The 26576-nt window shown below is 46.3% G+C and overlaps 3 protein-coding genes and 1 non-coding gene across 4 annotated transcripts; 2 read left to right on the top strand and 2 right to left on the bottom strand.

The window, feature by feature from the left end:
• Window positions 1-5586: 5586 nt before the first annotated feature.
• LOC136459047 (uncharacterized) lies at window positions 5587-8911 on the bottom strand. The gene is made up of 4 exons (XM_066458952.1): window positions 8527-8911; window positions 6823-7010; window positions 6349-6444; window positions 5587-5712 (listed from the first exon to the last, which is right to left on the bottom strand). Exons 1-4 carry the CDS (start codon window positions 8909-8911, stop codon window positions 5587-5589), a joined length of 795 nt encoding a protein of 264 aa, XP_066315049.1.
• A 5990-nt stretch (window positions 8912-14901) lies between these two features.
• LOC136459036 (xyloglucan galactosyltransferase KATAMARI1 homolog) lies at window positions 14902-21261 on the top strand. The gene is made up of 2 exons (XM_066458941.1): window positions 14902-15521; window positions 20469-21261. The coding sequence occupies exons 1-2, from the start codon at window positions 14902-14904 to the stop codon at window positions 21259-21261; spliced, it is 1413 nt and encodes a 470-aa protein (XP_066315038.1).
• LOC136512228 (small nucleolar RNA Z247) lies at window positions 19544-19682 on the bottom strand. The gene has a single exon (XR_010773010.1). It is a non-coding gene; the product is annotated as a small nucleolar RNA Z247 (small nucleolar RNA).
• A 3155-nt stretch (window positions 21262-24416) lies between the features above and the next one.
• On the top strand, window positions 24417-26255 carry LOC136487587 (xyloglucan galactosyltransferase KATAMARI1 homolog). Its single transcript, XM_066484710.1, has one exon. It carries the CDS (start codon window positions 24417-24419, stop codon window positions 26253-26255), a length of 1839 nt encoding a protein of 612 aa, XP_066340807.1.
• Window positions 26256-26576: the final 321 nt, after the last annotated feature.

Here is a 26576-nt window from a genome sequence, read left to right as displayed (position 1 = left end):
TATTTGACTTCTCAAAAAAACGAGAATTCTATTCTTACGTGGACGGAAGGAGGTGTATAGTAAAAGCTATGCACTTGGAAAAAAAAACTAAAACGATCTAATAATTTGGGAAAAGGATGAATAACGGGAGTATAATATAACAATAAGCCATTATTAGCCCATTACAAAGGCCATACAATAAGCCATTACAATTACAAAGGCCATATGCGGATAACGGGACAAGCCCATACCCGCACTAAACGTCGTTCATAACCGAAGCGCACGTCAGCTCACGCACAGGTCGGACGGAGTCTCGGATGGAAAAAAATTGTGTGGGCGACGGGTCCACTGAACCACTGGTGCGCCCATACGTTAGATCACTGACGCGTGGCGAGGAAAAACTAATCAACATGCGTCGGCTCCTCCCCCGCATGTCTCGGCTCCTCGCGTAGCGACGTGCAGGCTCGATCATCGGCTCGGCTCCAAGCGCAGCACCATGCTGAGCACTTGATTTGTTATCTTCTCCACGTGTCGATGATCCAGCCTAGGGGCGCATGGGTGGTTTAATGGACCCGTCGCTCACCCAATTTTTTTCCTCTCGGATGCCCAGGTGGCCTCTCACGCCTGTCCGCCTGCCGGCCCACCGTCGATGTGCGGCACGCAGCATCCGACGCTCGTGGCCTGTTGACCACGGACGAGAGCCAGAAGGCTGGAGCCAAGCGCGTGAGAGCGCCTGGAGGCTGGACGCACTGGATGTTACTCACTCCGTCCTTTATTATTCGGCGTTTTGGGTTTTGTGTAACAATTTGATTAGAATTATAGAAAATACGTGTAACATTTATATCTCTAAATAAATTTATTAAAAAATTAGATTCAAAGATCTATCTAATAATATCAATTATGCATCATAAATATTAATATTTTTATATAAAATTAATTAAAGTTATTTTTCAAAAAATGAGAAAGATAGATATTTAGAGACCGGAAAATATCTGTTGTCTACGTGGCAGCAGATTAACGGATGTATGCACCGAGTCACTCAATTTTTTTTCACCGCGGGGCTGGCCACGTTCACGATCCCGCGGGTGTGAGCGGGTGCGAACGCATCTGTCGGCTGTCGCAGCAGGCCTTTCAAGGCCGGGTACGCTAAGGGTGTTTGTTCCCCTGCTATTTTATAGTCTCGGTCACATCACACGTTTAAACACTAATTTAGAGTATTAAATATAGATTAATTATAAAACTAAATATATAGATTGAGATTAATTTACGAGACAAATCTATTAAACCTAATTAGTCTATGATTGGATAATATGGTACTACAGTGAACATGTGCTAATAACAAATTAATTAGATTTAATAAATTTATTTCACGGATTACTGATGACTTCTGTAATTTATTTTATTAGTACTAATACTCGATGTGATACCTCACATATCACCTGATATGACACCTCTTAAATTTGGATCAAGTACCGCCGGCCTCGCAAGGCAAGGCCGCCCCCTGGACTCTACTGAGTTTCTGGTTGATCGCCACTCCGGCTGGCATGGCCGCATGCATGGGTTCCAGTTCCAGGCTTTGACTCTAGTGTGCAGAATGCAGATAAATATAGCTCGAGCCCCAGCGCACCAGAGTGAGATGTGTGTTTCCTGACTCCTGAGATGCTGCAGAACGTTGCATGTGTGACACGAGCGTTTCCTGCTGACTGGCTCCGGGCCACTTGCATGTTGCATGTCAGCTATATGCCTATGTCGGAGATACGTCGGCGTCCACCCTAATTCGTCCCTCTTTGGTTGCGTGGAGCAACTATACTACTCTACTTCAATAGTCACATATGCATTGAAATTATGATCTTTGGTCTTGTTTAGTTTCTTTCTCAAAAGTTTACACCATATCTCAGCGAATATTTGGACATATGTATGGAGTATTACACATACAATAAAAAAAATAACTAATTGCACAGATTACGGCTACTTTGTGAAACGAATCTTTTAAGCCTAATTAGTCTATGATTTGACAATAAAGTGCTGCAGTAACACATGTGCTAATGACGAGTTAATTAGGCTTAATAAATTCGTCTCGCGGTTTACTGACGGATTCTGTAATTTGTTTTTTTATGAGTATCCGAACACCCTATGCGACACCCCCATGTGACACCTGATGTGATACCCCAAAACTTTACACCCTAGAACTAAATAAGGCCTTACTCCATCCAATCACAAAATTATAAAATGCTTCGACTAAAATCCAAAAGAACATTTTAAACTTTGATTACTCATAGTCCTCAAAGTATTTACTTTTGAGATTAAAAAAATGATATCGGTAGATTTGTCTTCTTCAATAAAAATTTCATAATACAGACATTTATTTGACACTAGTTGAATGCCCGTGCGTTGCTACGCGGATCACTTATCAGCCATCTCATATGCATGCATGAATCAGTATTTTAACAAAAAAAACTCAATTCAACTTTACAGTGGTCCTTTTTGTTACAACATCATATATGTAATAGGCATGTTTAAATCTTTTTGTTACAACATCATATGTGTGATAGGCATATATTCATTTAAACAAAGGTATTGACACGCACATTGTTACTGTATATATAATTTGTATGAAACAATGTAATTAAAAAAAGACTTATTTGGTGCTTTTCCACACCAAACAAATTAAATCAAACTGAAGTAAACTCTTATGCATGACGAATTAGAGTGGAAATATTGTATCCATCATAATATGTTTATCAAGTGTTCCTAATTACACCATTTCATATAAAAATTATGTTCGTAGCAATGTATGCCAACATCTTTAGTAGACTGAAATTAGTATAAAACACTCTAATTATAGACTTCAGTTCCTTTAAAAATTAAAAGATATATAGACCTAGCTTGCAGTTATTATAGTCTTTATTTACTTTGTTCAGAAATCACAGCCGCGACGAGCAGTGAGAAATTCCAAATTACTTCCTCCTGACTCTTCTCCAGTCTCCTGTCCTTCACTTCCCCCACCGCCGACTGCGGTCATTATACCATAAAACAAAGCATCTAAATCTAGTATGGTTACCTTTAAACTTTGCAAGTCAACACCATCAACTGCTATCTTGTATTCCTGTATGGTTGGGTGGTTTTTTACTCTTTAACATCTACCCATGCAACAGTTCCAAAGCCCCTGATCATTATGGTTATTAGGAAGAATAGTTTGTCACAGCTCCTAATTTACACAAGGCTAATGACAAGCATAAAAACAACTTTTTCATGAAAAGGAAAGTGCATGTTTCAAGATGTTTTTTAGATTTTATAGAGCTGAACTCTAATATAAATGATAGGCAAACACAGGATAAAGGGCAAGACCAATCAGAAGTTCAAACCTTATGTTGGGCATCCTGTAATAGTAAAAGTTTCCCCACTGTTGTGATTGCTTATGGGCCCATTCCTGGTGAATATGAACAAATAAGTTAGTTCACAAAAGTTCTAACCAGGAATGGCAGAACAAAATATGACCCAACATTTCATATAAACAGTTTTCAAGATACATCATATATTCCGAATTCAAATCATGTCTCAAGAGCATGAAAAAGCAATCGCTCCATTCCCTTCTCATCCATGAGAAAGTGTTACCGATTCCAAAAAATAGTAGCTCACACAGGAGTTATCAATTAGGGACATCTTGTTGAACATTTGGTCAATTTACGACTTATATTAATCCATAAAAACAACTTAACCAATAGTAACAGTACCACTAACCATACTGTAACACCACCACTACTGCAGATAGTATTTAACGGAGCAGCAACCAAGTACACTATCAATGCTATCAGAAAAGCATATGAACAATAGCGCACAGTGGGATTAGGTTTATACCCTAGGGTGGGACTGACGGTACCCGCGGACAGTGAGCCACCATCTTCTCCGTCGGTGGCATTGGTGCGGGCACCAGTCCTCCTCGTGTCCACCATGTTGCAGAGGAGGTCGCGCCAGGAAGCTTCTGTAGATGCGGTGTCGAAGCAGTAGCACGAACTCTCCCGTCAGGAAGCAGAAGCAGCTGCGGTGTCGTAGCAGTAGCACGGACTCTCCCGTCAGGAAGCAGAAGCAGAAGCACCCGAACAGGAATCTGCAGAAACGGTGACGGGGCAGCAGTCGCGCCGTGAAGCCGGCGCTCCCCAAAAACTTGATTCCCTGCCTACCCGTGCAGGTACGCTTGACGGGGGAAGTTCCGGTGGCCTGCTACCGAAGCTCCCTGTGCGCGCAGGGAACTCCGGTTGGAGATGCTGACGAACAGCTCAACACTCAGATGTTGCAGAGAGGAGGAAGAGGAAGAGTCGGGGGTCTTTTGCCGCTGGACAAGGCGCCCCCCCTTATAGCCGCGCCGTTCCCATCTGTCTGTTAGGCCCTGTCGGGGGAATGAACCTGGATAGGGTGGTTGGGCGTTGGGAGTTGGCCCCACGCCCACGCCCTCGGCCCGGCGCGGCACGTCGCGTACGGGCGGGCGGGCGGCTCGGCTCGGCGGCGCGCGTGTGTGGCCTCCCGGTTCTCCCTCTCAACTTGTCTATATGAGAGTCTTAAGACTCACTATTTAAGTTGAGAACCTTTTTAGTGAATTTCCCATGTGGTACTAATCACTTTTCCACTTAACAATAATTATGGGCCTTTGAAGTTTATTTGATTAATTAGAATAAATAATGGGCCTGGCCCAAATTAATCTAACAATCCCCACCAAACTTCAGAAGTCCATAGTTAATGTCTTCAGTCCTGAGCTTGTTTGATATACCAGTGTTTCGATGGAGACTGTTAAGTTGAACATCCATCTAGAAAAGGAGTTTACACTCATTTGCAACTGACCAATGGACTATGCCTTGAATTGATAGTTTTGTGCAAAGTGAGGCTCACTCGATTCCTTTACTGATACTAGGCTGCCTGTAGCATCCCCTCTGGTTGGAGCATATAAGTCATACTCCTGGCCTATTCATGAGTATCTAGAGATCACTCAAATCTCATAGATTGTGACTAGCAATCGAACTCACATAGGTGTGTTCCTTTAAGATGCCCTGTAGGCCGACATCTTTGCTTCTCATTAAGCCACTCGGATCACATTGAGGTATTTACCAACCTGCCATACAGATAGGAAGAGAAGTGCATTACTCAAGAGATTGACCTTTATTAAAAGGGTCTCTTCCCTCAGTCTACCCATAGCTTGTTTCACCATCCTAATTCACGGGATCTCCGATCACATAGGACAGGCTGCCACTATGATAGAACTTCATGTGGGTATCAGTCCCATCTCACTCGATGCACTATCTATCACATTACGCGATAGTCCCTTAGTAAATTGATCTGCCAGATTTTTAGACGTATGGACATAGTCCAATGCTATTACTCTGGAGTTTCTCAATTTTCTGACAGATTTTAACCGCCGCTTTACATGTCTAGTGGTCTTCATGTTGTCCTTTGAACTGTTTACCTTGATAATTACTGTTTGGTTATCACAGTTCATAGAAATTGCGGGCATAGGTTTTTCAACCATCGGCAAATCCATAAGGAGCTCACAGAGCCATTCAACCTCAACAGTAGCAGTATCGAGTGCTACAAGTTCTGCTTCCATTGTTGACCTCGTTAAGATGGTCTACTTGCAAGACTTCCAGGAAACAGCGCCACCTCCAAGTGTGAATGCATATCCACTTGTGCCTTTAACTCATCAGCATTAGATATCCAATTTGCATCACAATAGCCCTCGAGTACCTTCAGGTACCAAGTATAGTGAATGCCAAAGCTCGACGTTCCCTTTAGATAGCGCAATACTCTTTCAAGAGCATGCCAGTGATCATCTCCCGAATTTGAAACAAACCGGCTTAATTTGCTCATAGCAAATGAGATGTCAGGCCTCGTTGCACTAGCCAAGTACATTAGCGAGCCGATGATTTGGGAGTATCTCAACTGATCCCTCATTATTCTTCGGTTCTTTTTTAGGATCATGCTTGGATCATAGGGAGTGGACACATGCTTGCAGTCACTATAACCAAAGCAACTCAGTATCTTTTCCACATAGTGAGTTTGTACAAGTGTTACCCCACCGTTTTCTCCCCTTAGTAGTTTGATGTTTAGTATCACATCAGCCACTCCCAAATCCTTCATGTCAAAGCTCTTTGACAGAAAGTCCTTGACTTCCTCAATTACATTGAGGCTTGTCCCAAAGATTAGTATGTCATCCACATACAAGCACAGGATTACTCCTTCTCCCCCACCATAGCGGTAGTATACACATTTGTCGGCTTCATTCGCAACAAAGCCAGCAGATGTCATAGTTTTATCAAACTTTTCATGCCATTGCTTAGGTGCGTGTTTTAGGCCATACAAAGACTTCAATAATTTACACACCTTTCCTTCTTGACCTTCTACTACGAAACCATCAGGCTGGTCCATGTAGATCTCCTCATCTAACTCTCCATTTAGGAAAGCCTTCTTAACATCCATCTGATGAACGAAAAGACCATGAGATGCAGCTAGGGCAAACAGTACTTGGATTGTGGTCAATCGGGCCACTGGTGAATAAGTATCAAAGAAGTCCTCGCCTTCTTTCTAGGTATAACCCTTAGCCACAAGCCTTGCCTTGTACTTTTCAATCGTACCATTAGGCCTAAGCTTTTTCTTGAACACCCATTTACATCCTACAGGCTTGCACCCATAAGGACGATCAACAATCTCCCAAGTTCCATTGGTCATAATTGAATCCATCTCACTTTGCACTGCTTCCTTCCAGTAGTCAGCATCGGGAGAGGAAAATGCCTCAGCAATGGTGCTTGGAGTGTCATCCACGAGGTATATAGTGAAATCATCACCAAAAGACTTTACAGTCCTCTGTCTCTTACTCTTTCGAGTAGCTCCACTATTATCCTCCTCAGGATTCTCAACACATGTTTGTTCAAGATGTTCTGTTGGCGCCATGGGGGAATCAACAGGTTTTTGACTAGATGTGCTAGGTACATTTCCTCTCATAGGAAATTCATTCTCAAAGAATGTAGCATCTCTAGACTCAATCACTGCACCGACACGCATGTCAGGTACTCCAGAGCTTACAACTAGGAATCTATAGCCGACGCTGTGTAAAGCGTAACCGAGGAACACACAATCTACAGTTTTTGGTCCAAGTTTGTGCTTTTTGACGATTGGCACATTCACCTTGGCCAAGCATCCCCAAGTGCATAGGTATGAGAGAGTCAACCTTTTCTTTTCCCATTCCTCGAATGGTGTTACTTCTTTATTCTTTGTAGGAACTCTATTCAGGACATAACATGCCATCAATATAGCCTCACCCCACCATTCGTTAGAAAGTCCCGCAGTGTCTAACATGGCGTTAACCAAATCAGTTAGAGTGCGATTCTTTCGTTCGGCAATCCCATTGGATTGGGGGGAGTATGGAGGCGTCCTCTCATGAATAATTCCATGTTCCTCATAGAATGAATCAAACTCATGTGAAAAGTATTCTCCCCCACGATCAGACCTCAACCGTTTGATTTTTTCTTTCCAATTGGTTCTCTACTTTAGCTTTATAGATTTTAAAATAATGCATTGCTTCATCCTTTGTTTTAGCAAGTACACATAGCAAAATCTAGTGCTATCATCAATAAGAGTCATGAAATATTTCTTTCCTCCTTTGGTCAGCACACCATTCATCTCGCATAGATCAGAATGAATGAGATCTAGCGGTGCCAAATTTCTCGCCTCTTTCACAGCCTTGTGAGGCTTGCGAGGTTGCTTCGCTTGAACACAAGCATGGCACTTAGACCCTTTGACCAGATCGATTTTAGGGATTAATTTTAAACTAGCTAAGCGCGTCATACAACCAACATTGATGTGACAGAGTCGGGAATGCCAAACATTAGGCTCATCATCATTTCTCACATGGTTCACAATTTTATCACAAGAATCCATCAAAGAGAAGCGGAACAAGCCTCCGCTTTCATAGCCTTTTCCAACAAAGGTTCCATACTTGGATACAACACATTTATTGGACTCAAACACAAGTCTAAAGCCATCTCTACACAATAGAGACCCACTAACGAGATTCTTCTTGATGGAGGGGACATGCTGCACGTTCTTTAGCTGCACGATCTTTCCCGAAGTAAACTTCAGATTGATCGTACCAACACCAAGTACAGCAGCATGCGTACCGTTTCCCATCAGCAAGGAGCAACCTCTTTGTTCCTGATAAGAAGAAAACAAAGAAACATCAGAACATACATGAATGTTAGCACCCATGTCAACCCACCACTCAGGCGAGAGACAAACTGAAAAAACTGTAGGTAGATGATTACCGTACCCAGATCCTCCAGATTCGCTAACAACCATGTTTGCGGTCTTCTTCTGCTTGTCCTTGCGGTCAGGGCACTCTTTTTGCCCAATGGTCAGATGCACCGCAGACAAAGCAAAGACCCTTTTCTTTTTCCTTGCCCTTCTTCTTAAAAGTTGCAGCTTTAGGCTTGACTGCAGGCTTGTTTTTCTTCTTCCTCTATGCGGCATGAAAGTTCTTCTTTTGCACCAGATTGGTGCTAGAACCTTCCTCATGCGCTTTCTTGCCATGAGTGTCCTTTGCCCTAGCATTCTCCTCCACACCAAGAGTAGCAATGAGATCAGTCACACTAAACACTTGCCTCCTGTGCTTTAGAGTAGTGGCAAAGCTCAACCAAGTAGGTGGCAGCTTAGCGATGATACCGCCGGCCATAAACTTGTTAGGCAACTCACACTCATTGTTCTGGAGTTCCTTTGCCAGCATCTGTATCTCATGAGCCTGCTCTACTACAGATCGGTCATCGACCATCTTGTAGTCATAGAACTTCTCCATGATGTACAGCTCAGTACTAGCATTGGCAACACCGAACTTGGCCTCAAGTGCATCCCATATGTCCTTGCCAGTGTCCATATCCATGTACACTTGCACCATGCTTTCAGCTAATATGCTGATGAGAGCCCCCTTGAACAAGTTATCTGCCTCATTGAACTTAATCTCCTCATCGTGAGAGAAAGGAGGTTCAATGCGCTTTCCCTTGATCACGTGCTCACAACGCATACTAGTGAACCACAGCTTGGAACGGACACGCCACACTTTATAGTTGGATCCATCATCTTTCAATGGTGGTGGTTTTAGTGACGCAGCAAAATTAGCAGCCGAAAAAGACCTATCAAGTTTTTGGATTGTTGAACATTTGGTCAATTTACGACTTATATTAATCCATAAAAACAACTTAACCAATAGTAACAGTACCACTAACCATACTATAACACCACCACTACTGCAGATAGTGTGTAACGGAGCAGCAACCAAGTACGCTATCAATGCTAACAGAAAAGCATATGAACAATAGCGCACAGTGGGATTAGGTTTATACCCTAGGGTGGGACTGCTGGTACCCGCGGACAGTGAGCCACCATCTTCTCCGTCGGTGGCATTGGTGTGGGCACCAGTCCTCCTCGTGTCCACCATGTTGCAGAGGAGGTCGCGCCGGGAAGCTTCTGTAGATGCGGTGTCGGAGCAGTAGCACGGACTCTCCCGTCAGGAAGCAGAAGCAACTGCGGTGTCGGAGCAGTAGCACGGACTCTCCCGTCAGGAAGCAGAAGCAGAAGCACCGCTCCCCAAAAACTTGATTCCCCGCCTACCCGTGCAGGTACGCTTGACGGGGGAAGTTCCGGAGGCCTGCTACCGAAGCTCCCTGTGCACGTAGGGAACTCCGGTCGGAGATGCTGACGAACAGCTCAACGCTCAGATGTTGCGGAGAGGAGGAAGAGGAAGAGTCGGGGGTCTTTTGCCGCTGGACAGGGCGCCCACCCTTATAGCCGCGCCGTTCCTATCTGTCCGTTAGGCCCTGTCGGGGGAATGAACCTAGACAGGGTGGTTGGGCGTTGGGAGTTGGCAGCGGCGGCTAGGGTTTCGGTTGGGCCAAGCGACAAAACCAGGCCACGGCCCACGCCCGGCGCGTCACGCGCGGGCGACGCGGCTCGACGGCGGCGGCGGCGGCGCGCACGTGTGGCCTCCCGGTTCTCCCTCTCAACTTGTCTATGTGAGAGTCTTAAGACTCAGTATTTAAGTTGAGAACCTTTTTAGTGAATTTCTCATGTGGTACTAATCACTTTTCCACTTAACAATAATTGTGGGCCTTTGAAGTTTATTTGATTAATTAGAATAAATAATTGGCCTGGCCCAAATTAATCTAACACATCTGATGTTGAAAAATCTCGGTCCAGAAAAGACTATGTACCAAAGAACAGTTGCTTCACAATAGGATTCGGAAAATCAGTCAGAACCCTCTTATATGGCTAAAAATGCCTGTAGTCAAGAGAAAACTAATTATCTAATTGATTACAAAATCAAGCAACAAAAGGAGATTAAACAGAAACTTATTGTTCAGCTGGTAAAGGGTAAACATCACCAAATGTTGTGACTTGTGCGTTCGACAGTCCACTCCATCCAGGCACCTGTGAAGAAGATACCCACGACATTACAAAGAATGAAAACTTATGCTCCACGGCTCCAGAAGGGGTACTAAGAAACTTCAAACCTGGACAACAAGCATGCATATTGGGTCAGCGAGTAAGTTACTCGTATTGATTGCTAAGGGTGACAGTGATTTTTTTCGAGGGAAATAGGAGGGGTGATCCCCTATTGGGCTTTTACTGCACAAGACATCAACAATGACAGTTGGAAACAGTGACCTAACATAGTTTACCATTATTTTCTAAAATTGTACCAATAAAAACGATACACATCCAGAAACTTATTTTAAGGCAACAGAAAATTGTCATTTCGTAATAGCAAAGTAACGTTTTTCAAACCCATTTGTGCTAAAACAACAGGCATACAGCGCATCCCTAGATAACAGCTAGCAGACCACTCACAGTTTGTTATTTCATCCAGGCACAGGGCACACGAAAATCTTAAATGAATGAAATGCAACTGTCGACAGGAATGATTATGGGATGGTGCTTCAGTTTCTATAAGAGCAAGGCTAATAATACAGCCGACTTGTTGGCCGTAAGGTTCCTTGTAGTCTTCTCTCAGCTCACTCATATAGTAGTCAGCTTTTTACAGTTAATACATGGCACACTTGTCTCTCTCACAGATTTTTTTGGTTCTTGTGCCCAAACCGACTGTAAGCTTACAACCCGCTTCTCATCTCTCTCCTGCTCTCTCTCCTCCATCTCAGTATTTAGTCGGCTTACAGCCTGCTATTATACTTGGTCTAAGTTGCTAAGACTATGGACGTGGTAGAAGAGAGGCACAGAAAAACCGGAAGTCTGCTGGGATACAGGGGTATTTAAAAATGTAAGGATTCGGTTCAACTTCTGGAGCGATCCTCGATAAAGTAGTCAAAATTAAAATAACTCAATGGTTGTTCCATGGACTTATCAGTCATCGGCGTTGAGCTTAAGCTCTGCTCTGAACCTGGAACTCACTGGTGATTTCTAACTACTAAAAGGAGCTTGGTAATGCTCAGTGCACCAATGCATTGCATAATGCAGTGATTTCTAACTGATGATAAATGTAGCGCAGTCACGGATATTATTATTATTATTCTCTCGAACACACGAGCATGATTAATAAAACAGAGCATGATTAATGTATCACCCATTGAAGGCGATTCCGCGGGACAAAAAGATAGCGCGCGGGGCAGGGCCAATCGTGCGAGGTGGGCGGCGGTTCCGCGGAGAGAGAGAGAGCAGAGCGTTAGATTAGTATAGGGGCGGGATTAGTTTAGGAGCGGGACGATTAGTCTAATCTGACGATAACACTTGGGTTCTTTTTAGTTGTATTTGTATTTATATATACTAGATAAATACTCGTGCGTTGCACGGAAACATAACAATGATATGGTTATTTAAGTACGAACGTATGTTGTATTTATTTTTAAAAATAGTATGAACATGTTAAAAAAAAGCAATTTTCTCTAGCAGATTGGGACGAGGGGCGTCGGATGTTGTCATGATCCTGTACACCCCTACGTGTCTTTTGAATAATTATTAAACTGATGAGCCCAGCCTGTATGTGTATTTGGAATTATAAATAATGTGAGGCTGCCGATCGTCCCGAGGAGGCTGCTGAGTGCTGACCGTTTCAGATGCGAAGTCGTGAATTGTGCATAATTGGCTCCGATGCGGACTCGGTAGAAGTGGGCGCGATTTTGGATTTCAGACTCGGCGCGGCCGGATAGTGTACATATTTGACCGGATAGTATACGTATTTGGTATGACTTTGGATTTGTGGTGCGGACTGCGGAGGAAGGGTGGCCGGATAGTGTACGTATTTGGTCGGATAGTATGTATTTGGTATAGTTTTATTTGTTGTCTTTGTGACCGGATAGTATACGTTTTTTATCACCAGGTAGATGATTACTTTAGAGCATTTTTAGGTATAGATATATGTATATATATATAATATAATATATTATAGATAGAGATAGAGATTATAATATAATCGTGTGTTTGTAGAAAAAAAATGGTCAAAGTCACGTACCTATAAAACCAAAAAGTTAAAAAAATCATATATTTTTTTAAAGAGACAGAGTTAAAAACGAGTTCTAAGCACACTGAAACACAAAGCACATAACGAATAATTATATTGAATGACATATAAAACAGCAGTAAGGGCAGTCCCTGAAAGATTTGTTGCAATGACTTATCCTTAGACTGTTATTCGGTCTGTTCGTTGGTTGGTTTCTGGGTTAATAAGTCCGGCTGGTGCTGGTTTGTTGTGAGAGGAAATACTGTTGGCTGACTGATAAGCCCTGGCTGAAACCAACAAATGAATAGATTGATTATGTAATGTCTGATTGTCCTCGTAAGACTTGGTACAGGATTGAGCAGGATTCCAAGTCAATTCCTAAACCTATTATATCTTGAATTTTATCTCTATCCCTAACCGTATAATTTTATACTTCTATCATTCCCTCTCAGGCCCGTTTGGCTTGCTGAATCTTGGCTGAAACTGGCTGAAAAATACTATTCTGGCTGAATTGTTGTGAGAGAAAAATATTATTCCGACTAAAAAAACAAGCCGAATATGGGATAAGCCGAACGGAACCTCAGTCTGATGATTGCGACCGGATTTAAAGTGTGGTGCTTCTGTCATCTTCTCTCATGTCTCTCCTATATATTAGCAGTAGAGAGGCGGATCAGGTGGTCCACACTTTAGCAAGAAGAGCTCTGCAACATAGGTAGAATTGTATTTGGATCGATAAGCCTCCTAACTTTATTTTAGATCCCGTGATCAATGATGTAACAATCTTGAATGAATAAAGTTTGGCGCATTGATTTTTTTTAAAACTTATGCAATAAAACAAGCTATCTGGATGTGCAACTAAGATTTTGCTAGTTGTATTGCTATCTCTACAGCAAAAAAAGAGAGTTTATAACTTATATTCAAATCCTATCAACTAACCTAGCAAGCTAAACTAGAAATATAAGCACACCAACTAGGTACACAAATTAAACGCGGAAGTTTAAATGAGATAGAGATGTAAACTCCTATCGACGACTCTGGTATTTTTACCGATGTATCGAGAAGCTTATGCTTCTTTCTAGTCCTCGTTGGAGCCAATCACAAGGGTCAAGCTCCTGATCGGGCAACTCTGTGGATAGCCTCCGTACCTTCCCCGCGCAAGTGGGTCTTTGGGATGGCCTCTCTCAGACCGCTTCCCCCTGATACATGGTGACGGCTATACCAAAAACATGATTGGTGTGGTCATGACTTTAAACTCTTTCGATGTATAACAATGGTGCGCAAGTCCATCATTCCTAACGAGCTAGTCTTGTCAACTAGTTCCTGACGGTCTCATCAGGAATGTGATTCCTGTCGGGTTTTGGTCTTTCCTGATGGTTTCTTACTATAAAAAAAATCCCGGATCTGGTAGTTCTCCATTCCAAATTATAAATTATTTTGTTTTTTTAAGTATATAGCTTTTGCTTTACATCTAGTATGCTATGTCTAAATACATAATAAAAATAACTTACACAGAAAAGTTAAAATGACTTACTGCGTGGTTGACATTTTATGATCGATCAGCGCGGGCGAGACTACTGTGGCAGACAGACGGACTCGGGAATGTATTTATGGTCAAGTTAATTATCAAGTGGAACTGTGGAAGGGGAATGGGCTGGAAAGGCCCATGGACTTTTAGTTCGCCTCGTATCCAAACTGATGGTTTATAATGAGAACATGCTACACTCAAGCTTTGGCTCCGCCAAATATTTGTCCAACAAAAATGACATAGTACTTTTGGCTATCTTTTTTTAGGGCTTTTGGCTATCTTTGGCCAAAAAAAAAAAATGCAACATGCCTAGCTAGCCATCTACAGCACGACACAAATCTGGCGGTAAAGTAAACACCGGAAAACTTTAGACAAGTTGAGTTGTGGCCAGCCGTGGCGTGTTATGGCCGTCAACCAAACACACCCTATGTCTAGCTATCCTTGCCAACATTGTTCACCTTCATCAGCGTGCAACAAGTCATATGTTTAAGTAATCTCCACTCAAATATGGGTGTGTTGGTAGAGCTCTGACTTTAGTTAAAACTACTCTGGCTCCCCTCAAGCTCCTCTAGTGGAGCAATTTTCTTTGGCTCCAAACAGCTCTTATAGAAGAACATTTGATAAAACAACTTCTACTGGTAGGCAAAATGTATAAAATATCCATAACACCTTTCTTGTTTTTCCATTTCTATTTTTCTATTTTTATTTGTTTCTCCTTTAACAAACTGAGCTTGATTTTTTTAAATTCTTTACACGGCCACCTGGAGCGGCAACTCGCGCGCTGAGCCCAACGCAAAAACGCATGGGTTATCATGCCTTCGAGTTCATTCGGCATCGCCAGGCACAAGCCACTCCGACGAGCCGTGCCCGTGCACGAACCGCCGCCGCAGCCAACCCGCATTAGCATCAGCAAATGGTCAAACCCAGCGCCGTTTCCCGGCCTTGCTTCCTCCTCGTCACGGCCGCAGCGTTGTGGGCCTTGACACTCTACCTGCGCCTGCTCGCCCTCATAAGCGTGCCCGTCGCGTTCACGGGGCGCGTCGCGTCGTTCGTCCCGGCGGACGACATGACGAATGCCAGCGGCGCCTGCGGTGATCCCTGCCGCGGCCGGTACGTCTACGTCCACGACCTCCGGCCGCGGTTCAACGCTGACATTGTCCGCGGCTGCGCGGCGGCCAACGACCGGTGGCAGGGCATGTGCGAGGACGTGCGCAACGCCGGCCTGGGGAGGCCTCTCTCCGGCGGCGCGCTCACGGGCGCGACCGGGTGGTACGCCACGCACCAGTTCGCGCTGGACGCCATCTTCCACGGGCGGATGCGGAAGTACGGGTGCCTCACCAACGACTCCTCCGCGGCGGCCGCCGTGTTCGTCCCGTTCTACGCCGGCTTCGAGTTTGCTCGGCACATCTGGGGATACGACACCGCGGCCAGGGACACCGCCTCGCTCGACCTGGTGCGCTGGCTCGTGCGGCGGCCCGAGTGGCGCAGGGCGGGGGGCCGCGACCACTTCCTCGTGGCGGGGCGGACGGGGTGGTGTGAAAGTTCAGAGGCGCCTTTGGTGGTGAAACGTCGGAGCCCTATCTTGGGTCGACGGCTGCGTGTTAATTTCTATCACCGAACAGCCAGGTGACAGTGGCTTTACATAGGGCGTGCACCTCCTTGATTGTAGGTTGCAGTTACCATATTTGTTACAATGATTACTATATTTGTTACACTAAATATTCTCTATTCTATTCTAGATGATTCTACCACAACCGTACATATCAAGGAGATTACGCACAAGGATAGTTACAAATATATATATCTTTAACACTCCCCCTCAATCTAAACTTCTCAAGTTGAGATTGTTCTTGAACATCTCTAGTTGTCTTACCGACAAAGGTTTTGTGAAGCCATCCGCAACTTGATCCTTTGTAGATATATAATCAATAACCAGTAATTTTCTTGCCACCCTTTCACGTACAAAATGATAATCAACTTCTATATGTTTCGTCCGAGCGTGAAAAACTAGATTAGCAGAAAGATACTTAGCTCCAATATTATCACACCACAGCTTGGCGGTTTTGGGTGCCTGAATTCCCAATTCATATAACAAGGTTTGTATCCACATTACTTCAGCAGTTGCATTTGCCACAGCTTTGTATTCAGCTTCTGTACTTGATCTTGATACAGTAGCTTGTTTTCTTGCACTCCATGATATGAGATTAGAACCCAAAAACACAGCAAAACCTCCAGTAGACCGACGATCATCAAGATCACCTGCCCAGTCTGCATCTGAAAAGGCACTTACCAAGAGAGAGGATGTTTTGCAGATGTGAAGTCCAATTTTCATGGTATGTTTTAAATACCTCAAGATTCTTTTCACAGCCGCCCAATGGATAGTTGTTGGTGCATGTAAATACTGACAGACCTTATTAACAGCAAAGGATATGTCTGGGCGTGTCAACGTAAGATACTGTAATGCACCTACTACACTTCTATATGTTGTAGCATCTCTTGGTCCAAGAAGATTACCTTCATGTGCCGATAGCTTTTCTGACGTGGATAATGGAGTAGCTACCGGTTTGCAGTCCATCATATTTACACGCTGCAGTACATCTCTAGCATATTTTTCTTGAGTTAGGAGAATACCATCTCGTATTTTACTCACTTCTATCCCAAGAAAATAATGCAGCACCCCAAGATCCTTGAGAGCAAACTCCTTCCTCAAATCCTGCAACAAGCATGTAGTGGCTTCGTGGGTAGAGCTGGCAACAACAATATCATCAACATAGATGAGTATAAATATGGTGACCGCCCCTTTATGATAAAAGAATAGAGACGTGTCAGCCTTTGATGCTTTAAATCCTAGATCAAACAACTTGCTGCTCAACCTAGAATACCACGCTCTTGGTGCCTGTTTCAAACCATAGAGAGCTTTATCTAGTTTACAAATATAATCAGGAGTTGCCTTACTTTCATACCCAGGTGGCTGACGCATGTACACTTCTTCTAGAAAACCATGGAGAAAAGCGTTCTGCACATCAAGTTGTCGCACACACCACCCTCTAGACACAGCAACAGACAGAATTGTTCTGATGGTGGCATGTTTAACAACCGGACTAAAAGTATCCTCATAATCAACACCATACCGTTGTTTAAATCCTTTGGCAACTAGCCTGGCTTTATATCTATCAAGGCTTCCATCTGCTTTGTGCTTCACTTTATAAACCCATTTGCAATCAATAATATTAACCCCCTTTCTTGGTGGAACCAAATGCCAAGTTTTATTTTTAATTAGAGCATCATACTCGGCATCCATTGCTGACTTCCCGTCTGAATTATGCATGGCCTCATCTAATGTTTGTGGCTCTCCAGAGGCTATAAAACAACCATACCTGACCGTCCCATCTGTATATACTTTTGGCTTGCGGACTCCAGCTTGAAGGCGAGTACGAGGTCGTTCTGGTGCCAAACCTTCACCTGAGGGCGAGTCCGTCGAAGGCGGCGGATCGGAGGCCCCCTCGCCCGCACCTGGTGAAGGCGTCGTGGTGCCACCGGATTGGGTCGCACGTGCGTGATCAGGAGACCGGCGCCGCGTGTCGTCCGCTGGAGGAGGGCTGGGCGCGGTCGGCCCACCAGGCTCCGTTGGCTCAGCAGGCGAGCCGGAGACCGGCCCTGCGCCCGAAGCTGATTCGCGACTGGATTCATTGGACGCGGTTGAAGGCACCGATCCTGGAGCTGTTCGGATGGAATTTTGCGCCGGATTTTCCTCGTGTCCTGCGCCGGGAAGCTGAGTTTGATCTCTGCTATCACAAGTACTGGAATCCACCTGTTTAGTGGGGTTAGTGGAATTAAACACACGGTCTGCTACTGATTCCGCCCCATGGTAGAGGAACAAGGTCTGATGGTAGAAGGGCAATCTCGGCACGGAGACGAGCCCCAGCATTGGCGTGTAACTCAGCGAACGGAAAGACAGTCTCATCGAAGACTACATCACGAGAAATAAAAACACGGCCAGAACTAATATCTAGACACGTGAAACCTTTATGAAGAGTGCTATACCCAAGAAAGGCACATCGTTTGAAGCGGAATTCGAGTTTGTGCTTGTTGTAGGGACGTAAATTAGACCAGCAAGCGCAACCAAATATCCGAAGGGATGAATAATCAGGAGCCTGTTTAAACAGGCGTTCTAAAGGTGTGCCATGCTGAAGAGCAGTGCACGGCATACGGTTAATGAGAAAGACGGCCGCTGTAAATGCCTCATCCCAGAATTTTAGGGGCATGCATGCATAGGCAAGGAGCGAGAGTCCAACCTCAACAATGTGACGGTGTTTGCGCTCAACAATTCCATTTTGCTGGTGCGCATGGGGACAGGAGACGTGATGGATGATACCGGCTTTATCAAAGAAACTATGTAATCTCTGATACTCCCCGCCCCAATCGGTTTGCATGGTGAGAATTTTGCGATCAAACTGTCTCTCTACCATGGTCTGAAATTCATGAAATTTCTGAAACACCTCAGATTTATATTTAATGAAATAGATCCAAGTAAACTTGCTGAAATCATCGACAAAACTAACATAATATTTGTTTCTTCCAACAGAATCTATAGCAGGCCCCCACACATCAGAATGAACAAGTTCTAAGGGAAATTTTGAGGAACTAAGGGATCTATCATAAGGTAGCTGGTGGCTCTTTGCCTTCTGACAGGCATCACAAACGGATTCTTTATTCGACTCAAACGAGCAAGGAAGCTTATTACTGCTAACAATTTTTGAAACAACTGGAAACGAAGGGTGACCCAGACGATTATGCCATCTAGACAAGGACGGCTTTACTACTCCAAACGCCTGCTTTATTGATCGATCTGAAGGAAGCGGATAGAGCCCCCGATGGCATCGCCCTCTAAGGATGGTGTTCTTCATGGCCTGATCCTTGATAAGAAAGTAATCAGGGTGAAATTCTAGAAAAACAGAGTTGTCTTTGGTAAGACGATGAACAGAAGCAAGATTTTTCTTGGCTTTTGGGACATGAAGAACATTATTTAGATGTAGATTGCGGAATTGAGTTGGAACAGTAGTATGACCAATGTGTTTAATTTCCATACCTGAAACCATTGGCTGTGTGGATCTGATCGTTGCCCTGGTACTTCTCGCGGAAGGACAGCTTCTCTAGTTCGCTCGTCATGTGATCTGTGGCGCCTGAATCAGTGTACCAGTTGGTGTCGATGTTGTAGGAGTTCATCGCCGCAGCCACATGACGTTCTTCAGGGACATAATTTTCGTCGAAGCGATGCCAGCATTTGGTCGCAGTATGCCCCTTCTTAAAGCACACCTGGCAGAGGGGGCGATCATCCACGGTTCCTGATGCAGGACGCTGAAACCCGCGCTGTTGGCCGCGTCCGCATGATGACGACTCGCACGAAGAGTCGCGCGATGGGCCACGCCCACGCGAGCCGCGTCCTCGGCCCACGCGGTCAGAGTTGCCACGACCCCCGTTGTAGTTAGATCGGCCACCACCGCTCCTGTTGGCAGCGTTGGCAGAGACACTGCCATCTTGCAAATCAAGCCGAGTCTCGAAACTGAGAAGTTGGGCATACAACTCAGGGATCGAGATTGGCTCAATTCTGGCGGTAACAGATGTCACCACCGGGTTGTACTCAGCGTCCAGTCCGATGCAGACGTGGGACGCCAAATCCTCGTCGTCCATTGGCTTGCCCGTCGCCGCCATCTCATCTGCATAACCTTTCATCTTGGCGAAATATTCAGCGATTGACAGGTTACCTTTCCTGGTTGTAGTCAGTGCAAATCGCACGTTCATTGTTCTGGCACGAGTTTGGGCAGAGAACATGCGCTCCACCGTACTCCATGCCTGTGCCGCCGTCTCTGCGGCGACGATCTGCGCCTGAACCTCCTTGCCGACGGAGGAGAGGATCAGCCCTAGGACCTGCTGATCCCGGGCGAACCACTCTTCAAACGCTGGATTCGGCACTTTGATGGTCGTGCCGTCGCTCTTCTTCTCTTCAACTTCTACCGCTGGAGCTTGGGACTTGCCCGTGATGTGGCTCTCCATGCGTGCGCCGCGTACGGCCGCCAGAATCTGCGCCCTCCATAGCGCATGGTTGATCTTGTTCAACTTCTCGGTGATCTGATAACCGAGGAACGGATTTGGAACGCTTGAACTCGTCGCCATTGGAAACCTAGGCTTTGATACCATATGAAAGTTCAGAGGCGTCTTTGGTGGTGAAACATCGGAGCCCTATCTTGGGTCGACGGCTGAGTGTTAATTTCTATCACCGAACAGCCAGGTGACGGTGGCTTTACATAGGGCGTGCACCTCCTTGATTGTAGGTTGCAGTTACCATATTTGTTACAATGATTACTATATTTATTACACCAAATATTCTCTATTCTATTCTAGATGATTCTACCACAACCGTACATATCAAGAAGATTACGCACAATGATAGTTACAAATATATATATATATCTTTAACAGGTGCGACTTCCGCCGCGACGACCACAACTCCACCTGGGGCACGAGTCTTTTCCTGCTCCCGACCGTCAAGAACATGACCTTCCTCGTCGTGGAGATGGCCACCATGGGCTGGGGCAACGACCTGGCCGTGCCTTACCCTACCTACTTCCACCCACGCACGGACTCCGACGTACTGCGCTGGCAGCAGAGGATCCGGAGCTCCGACCGCTGGTGGTTCATGTCCTTCGTGGGCGCAGCGCGGCCGAGCGACCCGCGGTCCATCCGGTCGCAGGTGATGGCGCAGTGCGGCCCGTCGCCCGCGTGCCGGCAGCTGGGGTGCGCCTTCGGGAGCGCCCAGTGCCACTACCCGGGCGACATCATGGTGCTGTTCCCGAGCTCCACCTTCTGCCTCCAGCCGCCAGGGGACTCGGCGTCGCGGCGCTCCACGTTCGACGCCATGGTCGCCGGCTGCATCCCGGTGTTCTTCCAGCCGCGGTCGGCGTATCTCCAGTACAGGTGGCACCTGCCGAGGGACCACGCCACGTACTCGGTGTTCATATCGGCAGAGGACGTGCGCTCGGGGAATGTGAGCGTCGAGGCGGAGCTGAGGAAGATAACGCCGGCAGCAATAGAGAAGATGCGGGAGGAGGTCATCAAGCTCGTGCCAAGGCTGCTCTACGCTGACCCGAGATACAAGCTGGAGACGGTGAAGGATGCGTTCGACCTCGCCGTGGATGGCGTCTTAGAGAATGGCGGAAACAGAGGAGAGCCAAACAGGTTCCTACTGCCGGTGAACACCTGTGGAGGCAACTGATGCATATCTGTTGAATGAAATCGTTCAAATTTCATATATCACTCCGTTCCAAATTATAAAACGCTTTGACTTTCTGGTATATCTAGCTGATACATAGCAAAATTGATGAACAATAAAAAAAAAGTCAAAATAATTTATAATTTGGAATGGAGGGAGTAGATTCTCTTCAAGGTGTGTTTAGGGTCACGGATTGAGTAACAAGCTCCTGTCCTTTTCCTTATAAGGCAACCTATACAGGGTCTATTTAGTTTAATGCTGGTGGGCGGCATACAGGAAGACGAAGAGAATAGGAGATGGGGTGACCCTGTTCGTTTGAACTTATCAGCCATGGTACATTGTTTTTATCTCACAACAAATCAGCTTCAGCCGACTTATTAGCCGCAGAAACCGTCAGGCGAACAGTGAGAACAGGAGATGGAGATGGGGATGTCAATGAGCTTTGGTGAGAACTACGGCCGGAGGAATAGGAACAACCGGGACAAAGGAGGAGAAGCTGGAAGCGGGATAGCGACATCTCACGATTCACCAGTCAAGGAGAAGGGACAGACATCTGACTGTCACTGATGGAAGGAAGAGAGGCACATGGAAGATGATTTTTAGAGGTGTATCTCACTCTCTCTCTCTATCTCATAGACAGTTGTATAAAAAGAAAGGGTCTTTAGAAATGGATTCAAAGATGGATTACACGTTTAGACCTTATTTGGTACGGATTCTTGAATGGATTCAGTTGTGACTTCTTTGGCTCTTTAGATGAAGCCCAACCAATCACTAACTTAAGAAACTGTTTCGCGTGAAAAGGTCACAAGGGGCCGAAAAGCCATTTTTCATACTATAGGGGTGAAGCCATCTTTACGTGTCTTCTCAAACTTCTTAGGGCAAGCCCATTGCAAAGAAGTCATGTCCACACTTATAGCCTATTTGTTTTTTTTTATGAAAACAGGCGAGGTTACCTCCTACTAATTTTTTTATTAAAACAGAAAGTAAGGAGCTCAAGTTACAAGATCACGAAACAAAGAAAATCAAGAGAACTACACAAGAGAGTCTAACCATTGATCTGTTTGATATTGCCCTTAGGATAGCTAGAGCAAACTCTTTCTTGAGCTTTAACTTTTAGGTTTTTAGATTAAAAGCTGGCATTTTGATTTTTGGCTTACCATTATTATCTCTTTGCTACTGATTTTTGTAATAAATTTTTAAGTCAGAAAAGCTCCTATCAGCTTGCTTTTTAACTTTTAATATATTTCCTCAAAAGTTAGTTTTTTTAGCTTTTCAAAAACCAGCTCAATAGCTAGGTTGTTTGTTTCATCTTCTGGCTTCTAGCTGACAGAAGCTAGTAAAAAGCAACCCTTAGAAATCAATTTCCAGGAGTAATTGGTGTTACCGATCACCTATAAAAATGTCTCTATTCTCAAGGCTGGTAGATATAACCAACCGTCTATAGAAATACATACTAATTTTAGAGGTGGTTAGTATTACAAAACCATCCTTGTAAATAGAGGCATTTCTAAGGGTCGTCCGTAACACTAATTGTGGTTAGAAATCGATTTTCAACTGCGATTAGTAATGTGAACCACGACTACAAATAGATGCGGCACAAAAAATCCACAACTTTCAAATCATGCGGGTGTTGGAATAGACAAATTAATTTAGTTAAGAATCTAACGCTCCTGGAGACTCCTCAGACTTGCCTTTCTTTGTTGAAAGGTGAAAGCTGACACTTTCACTCCTTTGGCCATGGGCCATGGGTTTCATTCTCATATTGCTTTTATTTTGTAGCATGGGCCATTGGGCCATAATAGGCCACTACAGATTTGGTCTTCTCATTTTTGTTACGCTCGTAGAAGACACATAATGATCTAAGATTTAATAATATTCATTGTTCTATGAGAAGAGTACTTCACGAGTCTTATGCCATTGATAAATCCTATAGCTATGCCATTGAGACTTTGTTTGGATGGACTTTTATCCATCTCCATCCATATGAGTTGGAGTAAATTAGAGTGAAACTTGGTTTAATTTTCGCCCCCAATCCACACTAACACATGTAGGTTAAGATGGATGAGTGTATCCAAACAAGCCCTGAAGATAATGCACCTTCCCTTATTAGTCATTTGCATTTATGCCTTAACCATCTCTCTTCTCCAAATCCTAGACCTACTTCTCCTGTGACAAATACTAGGGACCTAATAATTTTAGAAACCTCAAACATACACGTTCTCTGAGCTGTGAGATATCGCTCACACGCGAGTTGGATTAAGTTCCATTGATAGTTTTGAAGTGTCGTTTTCGAAAGATGACACGTAAGATAAATATAGTGAAACATGGATGAAATCAGCACTCTTAATGCATAATTTTATTCAATTATTTCATAAATATTTAATCCCATGACTCATTGGAAACTGAGCCAAGAGAGTTTCCTTATACTCAAATTTTCTTCTCTTCTTAATAAACCCATTGTCATGTCAAGAGAAATGCTTATCTGACAGGCCATGAAAAAGGGATAAAACTCTACCGACGCTCAAGTGGAACTAAACAAAAATCCTACCTGATGGCCGTGGAAGCATCTAATAGGAATCGGAGAAAAGAAAATGCACAGGCGGTACTGACAATAGATGACAAAATACATGGATAAGCCAATGAGCTGAGCTGATGAGCCTAAAGCAGCCATGCTGGTCAACACTAACCGCGCACGCCATTAACTCTCCATCTCCGATCCACATACTGCCGGGATGCATCTCGTTGACATGGCAGCTGGTGAGCTGACTTCGGATTACTCTACTCACTCGCACGTGAATGGCAAGCGCTCCGGCTTGCATCCCCAGGCAACAAGGCAGGCCTGCTGTTACGCAGCTTAATTAGCCTTGATTTAGATAGTCCAGTCGGAGATTACTGTAGAGTGATTCACTAGAGATCCCCGCAGTTTCCGACTTTCCGTGTCAGTGACAGCCACTGGCAGCGATTTGATTCGCCCGACGCAGGCGCTCGGCTTTTCATGGCCTCGCCCCGCGCGCGCTTCAAACACCGGCACCTCGGATCCCACGCGACGCGACGCAAGCCAGCCTCCGCAGCTCCACCCTGCCCGCAATCGGCTCCCCCGCCGTGCCACCTAGCTCGCTCGCTCGTCCTTGTCCCGGGGCGCACGTCTGCTGTGCGGCATGAAGCGGCACAACGCGAGCGAGTTGCCGCTGTCGTCGTCGTCGCAGGCGGACGACGGCAGGCGGCTGCTGGCGACGGAGGAGGCGGAGGACAAGATGGACAAGTACGACAAGGGGCGGGTCCGGTGTTCCCGGCTCTGCTTCCTCTTCGCGCTCGCCGCCACCGTATCCATCCTCGCGCGCCACTGCTACGACGCCGGCCTAGGCCGTGGCGATAGTGCCGGCGTGGTGCGCATCGAGGCCGTGCAACACGGTCTGCCGCCGTCCGTGCATCGGGATCGGAAGATCGTTCCGATCGCTCGCGGCGGGGAGCCGTCGGAGTCCCAACGCTCCACCTCGGCTCCGGTGGACGCCGGCGACGACGCGTCGTCGAAGCCTTCGGCGTCACGGTCTGACGAGTCTGCCAATGGAGGCAAAACATCGTCGAAGCAGGGCTCGCCCTCGGGGGCTCATGCTCATACCAAGCAGCGCGGCGGCCACCCTTTCGCCCGCGCGCTGGCCGCGGCCGACGATAAGGACGACCTTTGCGGCGGTCAGTACATCTACGTGCACGAGCTGCCGGCCCGCTTCAACAAGGACATGGTCCAGAACTGCGACAAGCTGTCGCCGTGGACGGACATGTGCAGGTACACCACCAACAGCGGCTTTGGCCCGCTGCTCCGCGCCGGCAAGGGCGCGTTCCAGGGCAACGGCAACGGCTGGTACGACACCGACGAGCACGCGCTGGACATCGTCTTCCACGAGCGGATCAAACGGTACGAGTGCCTCACCGACGACCCTTCCCTCGCGGCCGCCGTCTTCGTCCCGTTCTACGCCGGCCTCGACGTCGCGCGGCACCTCTGGGGTAACAACGTCTCCGCGAGGGACGAGCTGGCGCTGGACCTGGCGAGCCTGCTCACCAAGAGCCCCGAGTGGCGCGCCATGGGCGGCCGCGACCACTTCTTCGTGGCCGGCCGCACCACGTGGGACTTCCGGCGGAAGGATGATGCCCATGCTGAGTGGGGGAGCAGGCTGCTGAATCTCCCCGCCGCCAAGAACATGATCGCGCTCGTGGTGGAGGCCAGCCCGTGGCACCTCAACGACGTCGCCATTCCCTACCCGACCTCGTTCCACCCGGCGAGCGATGAGGACCTCTTCTTCTGGCAGGACCGGGTGCGCGCGCTGAACCGCTCGTACCTCTTCTCCTTCGCCGGCGTGCCGCGCCCCGGCGACGCCAAGTCCATCGAGGGCCACCTCGTCGACCAGTGCAAGGCGTCGGACTCCTGCTCGCTCATGGAGTGCAGCACCACGGGTCCGGACAACAAGTGCGAATCCCCGGCCAGCGTCATGAAGCTCTTCCAGAGCTCGACGTTCTGCCTCCTGCCGCGAGGAGCCACCGACACGCGCCGTCACGCCTTCGACGCCATGCTAGCCGGGTGCATCCCGGTGTTCTTCCACCCGGCCTCGGCGTACGTGCAGTACACCTGGCACCTGCCCAAGACCCACACCGACTACTCGGTGTACATCCCCGAGGATGACGTGCGCAAGAAGAACGAGAGCGTGGAGGAGAGGCTCCGGAAAATACCGCCGGCAACGGTCCGGGCAATGAGGGACGCCGTCGTCGGCCTCATCCCGTCAGTGACCTACGGCGACGCGACGTCGAGGCTTGAGACGACGGTGAAGGATGCGTTTGACATCGCGGTGGCCGCTGTCATCAACAAGGTGACGAAGCTGAGGAGGGGCATCGTGGAGGGTCGAGCGGAGGAGGAGAAGCTGGAGAGGTATAGCTGGAAGTACCCGTTGTTGGCAGAAGGGCAGAAGGCAGAGGACCATCATGAATGGGATCCCCTCTTCAATTAGCTCGTCAGTGATGCACCCATTATGCGTGGCATTGTTTGATGAAGAATTTAGGGGTCGTTTCGAACGCGAGAATTTCCTTTTCCCGATTTCTGCTGGAATTGAGTTGTTTCTTCGCGAAAAATTCCTGTCTTCCAAGCATTCTCTTATATTTTACTCGGTTGTAGAGCTCTATATTATCATTATATATGTAGTGAGAATTGAGAACAAGCTCACGGCTTCCAAACTAGATGTACCTCGTTTTGTTCTAGAGAAATCCTCGAACGCAGTTGCCTGATAATTTGTAAATCCATCAGTCACCTGCCTGAGAGACTGCATGTTGGA

The sequence above is a fragment of the Miscanthus floridulus genome, chromosome 1, assembly GCF_019320115.1.
Source record: "Miscanthus floridulus cultivar M001 chromosome 1, ASM1932011v1, whole genome shotgun sequence".
Lineage (NCBI taxonomy): Eukaryota > Viridiplantae > Streptophyta > Magnoliopsida > Poales > Poaceae > Miscanthus > Miscanthus floridulus.
Note: the sequence above shows the minus strand (reverse complement) of the source record. Positions and strands in the feature narration are given on the sequence as shown.

What these genes read in the sequence shown, in the direction of transcription:
- LOC136459047 (XM_066458952.1), bottom strand. Translation starts at nt 8,911, where the DNA reads ATGGTGCAAGTGTACATGGATATGGACACTGGCAAGGACATATGGGAT. An exon ending in CAAGAAAGCGCATGAGGAAG is followed by an intron (nt 7,011 to 8,526) that starts GTTCTAGCACCA and finishes GTGTCGGTGCAG; the next exon opens with TGATTGAGTCTAGAGATGCT. An exon ending in TAGAAGGTCAAGAAGGAAAG is followed by an intron (nt 5,713 to 6,348) that starts GTGTGTAAATTA and finishes TGGTACCTGAAG; the next exon opens with GTACTCGAGGGCTATTGTGA.
- LOC136459036 (XM_066458941.1), top strand. Translation starts at nt 14,902, where the DNA reads ATGGTCAAACCCAGCGCCGTTTCCCGGCCTTGCTTCCTCCTCGTCACG. An exon ending in GTGGCGGGGCGGACGGGGTG is followed by an intron (nt 15,522 to 20,468) that starts GTGTGAAAGTTC and finishes TATCTTTAACAG; the next exon opens with GTGCGACTTCCGCCGCGACG.
- LOC136487587 (XM_066484710.1), top strand. Translation starts at nt 24,417, where the DNA reads ATGAAGCGGCACAACGCGAGCGAGTTGCCGCTGTCGTCGTCGTCGCAG.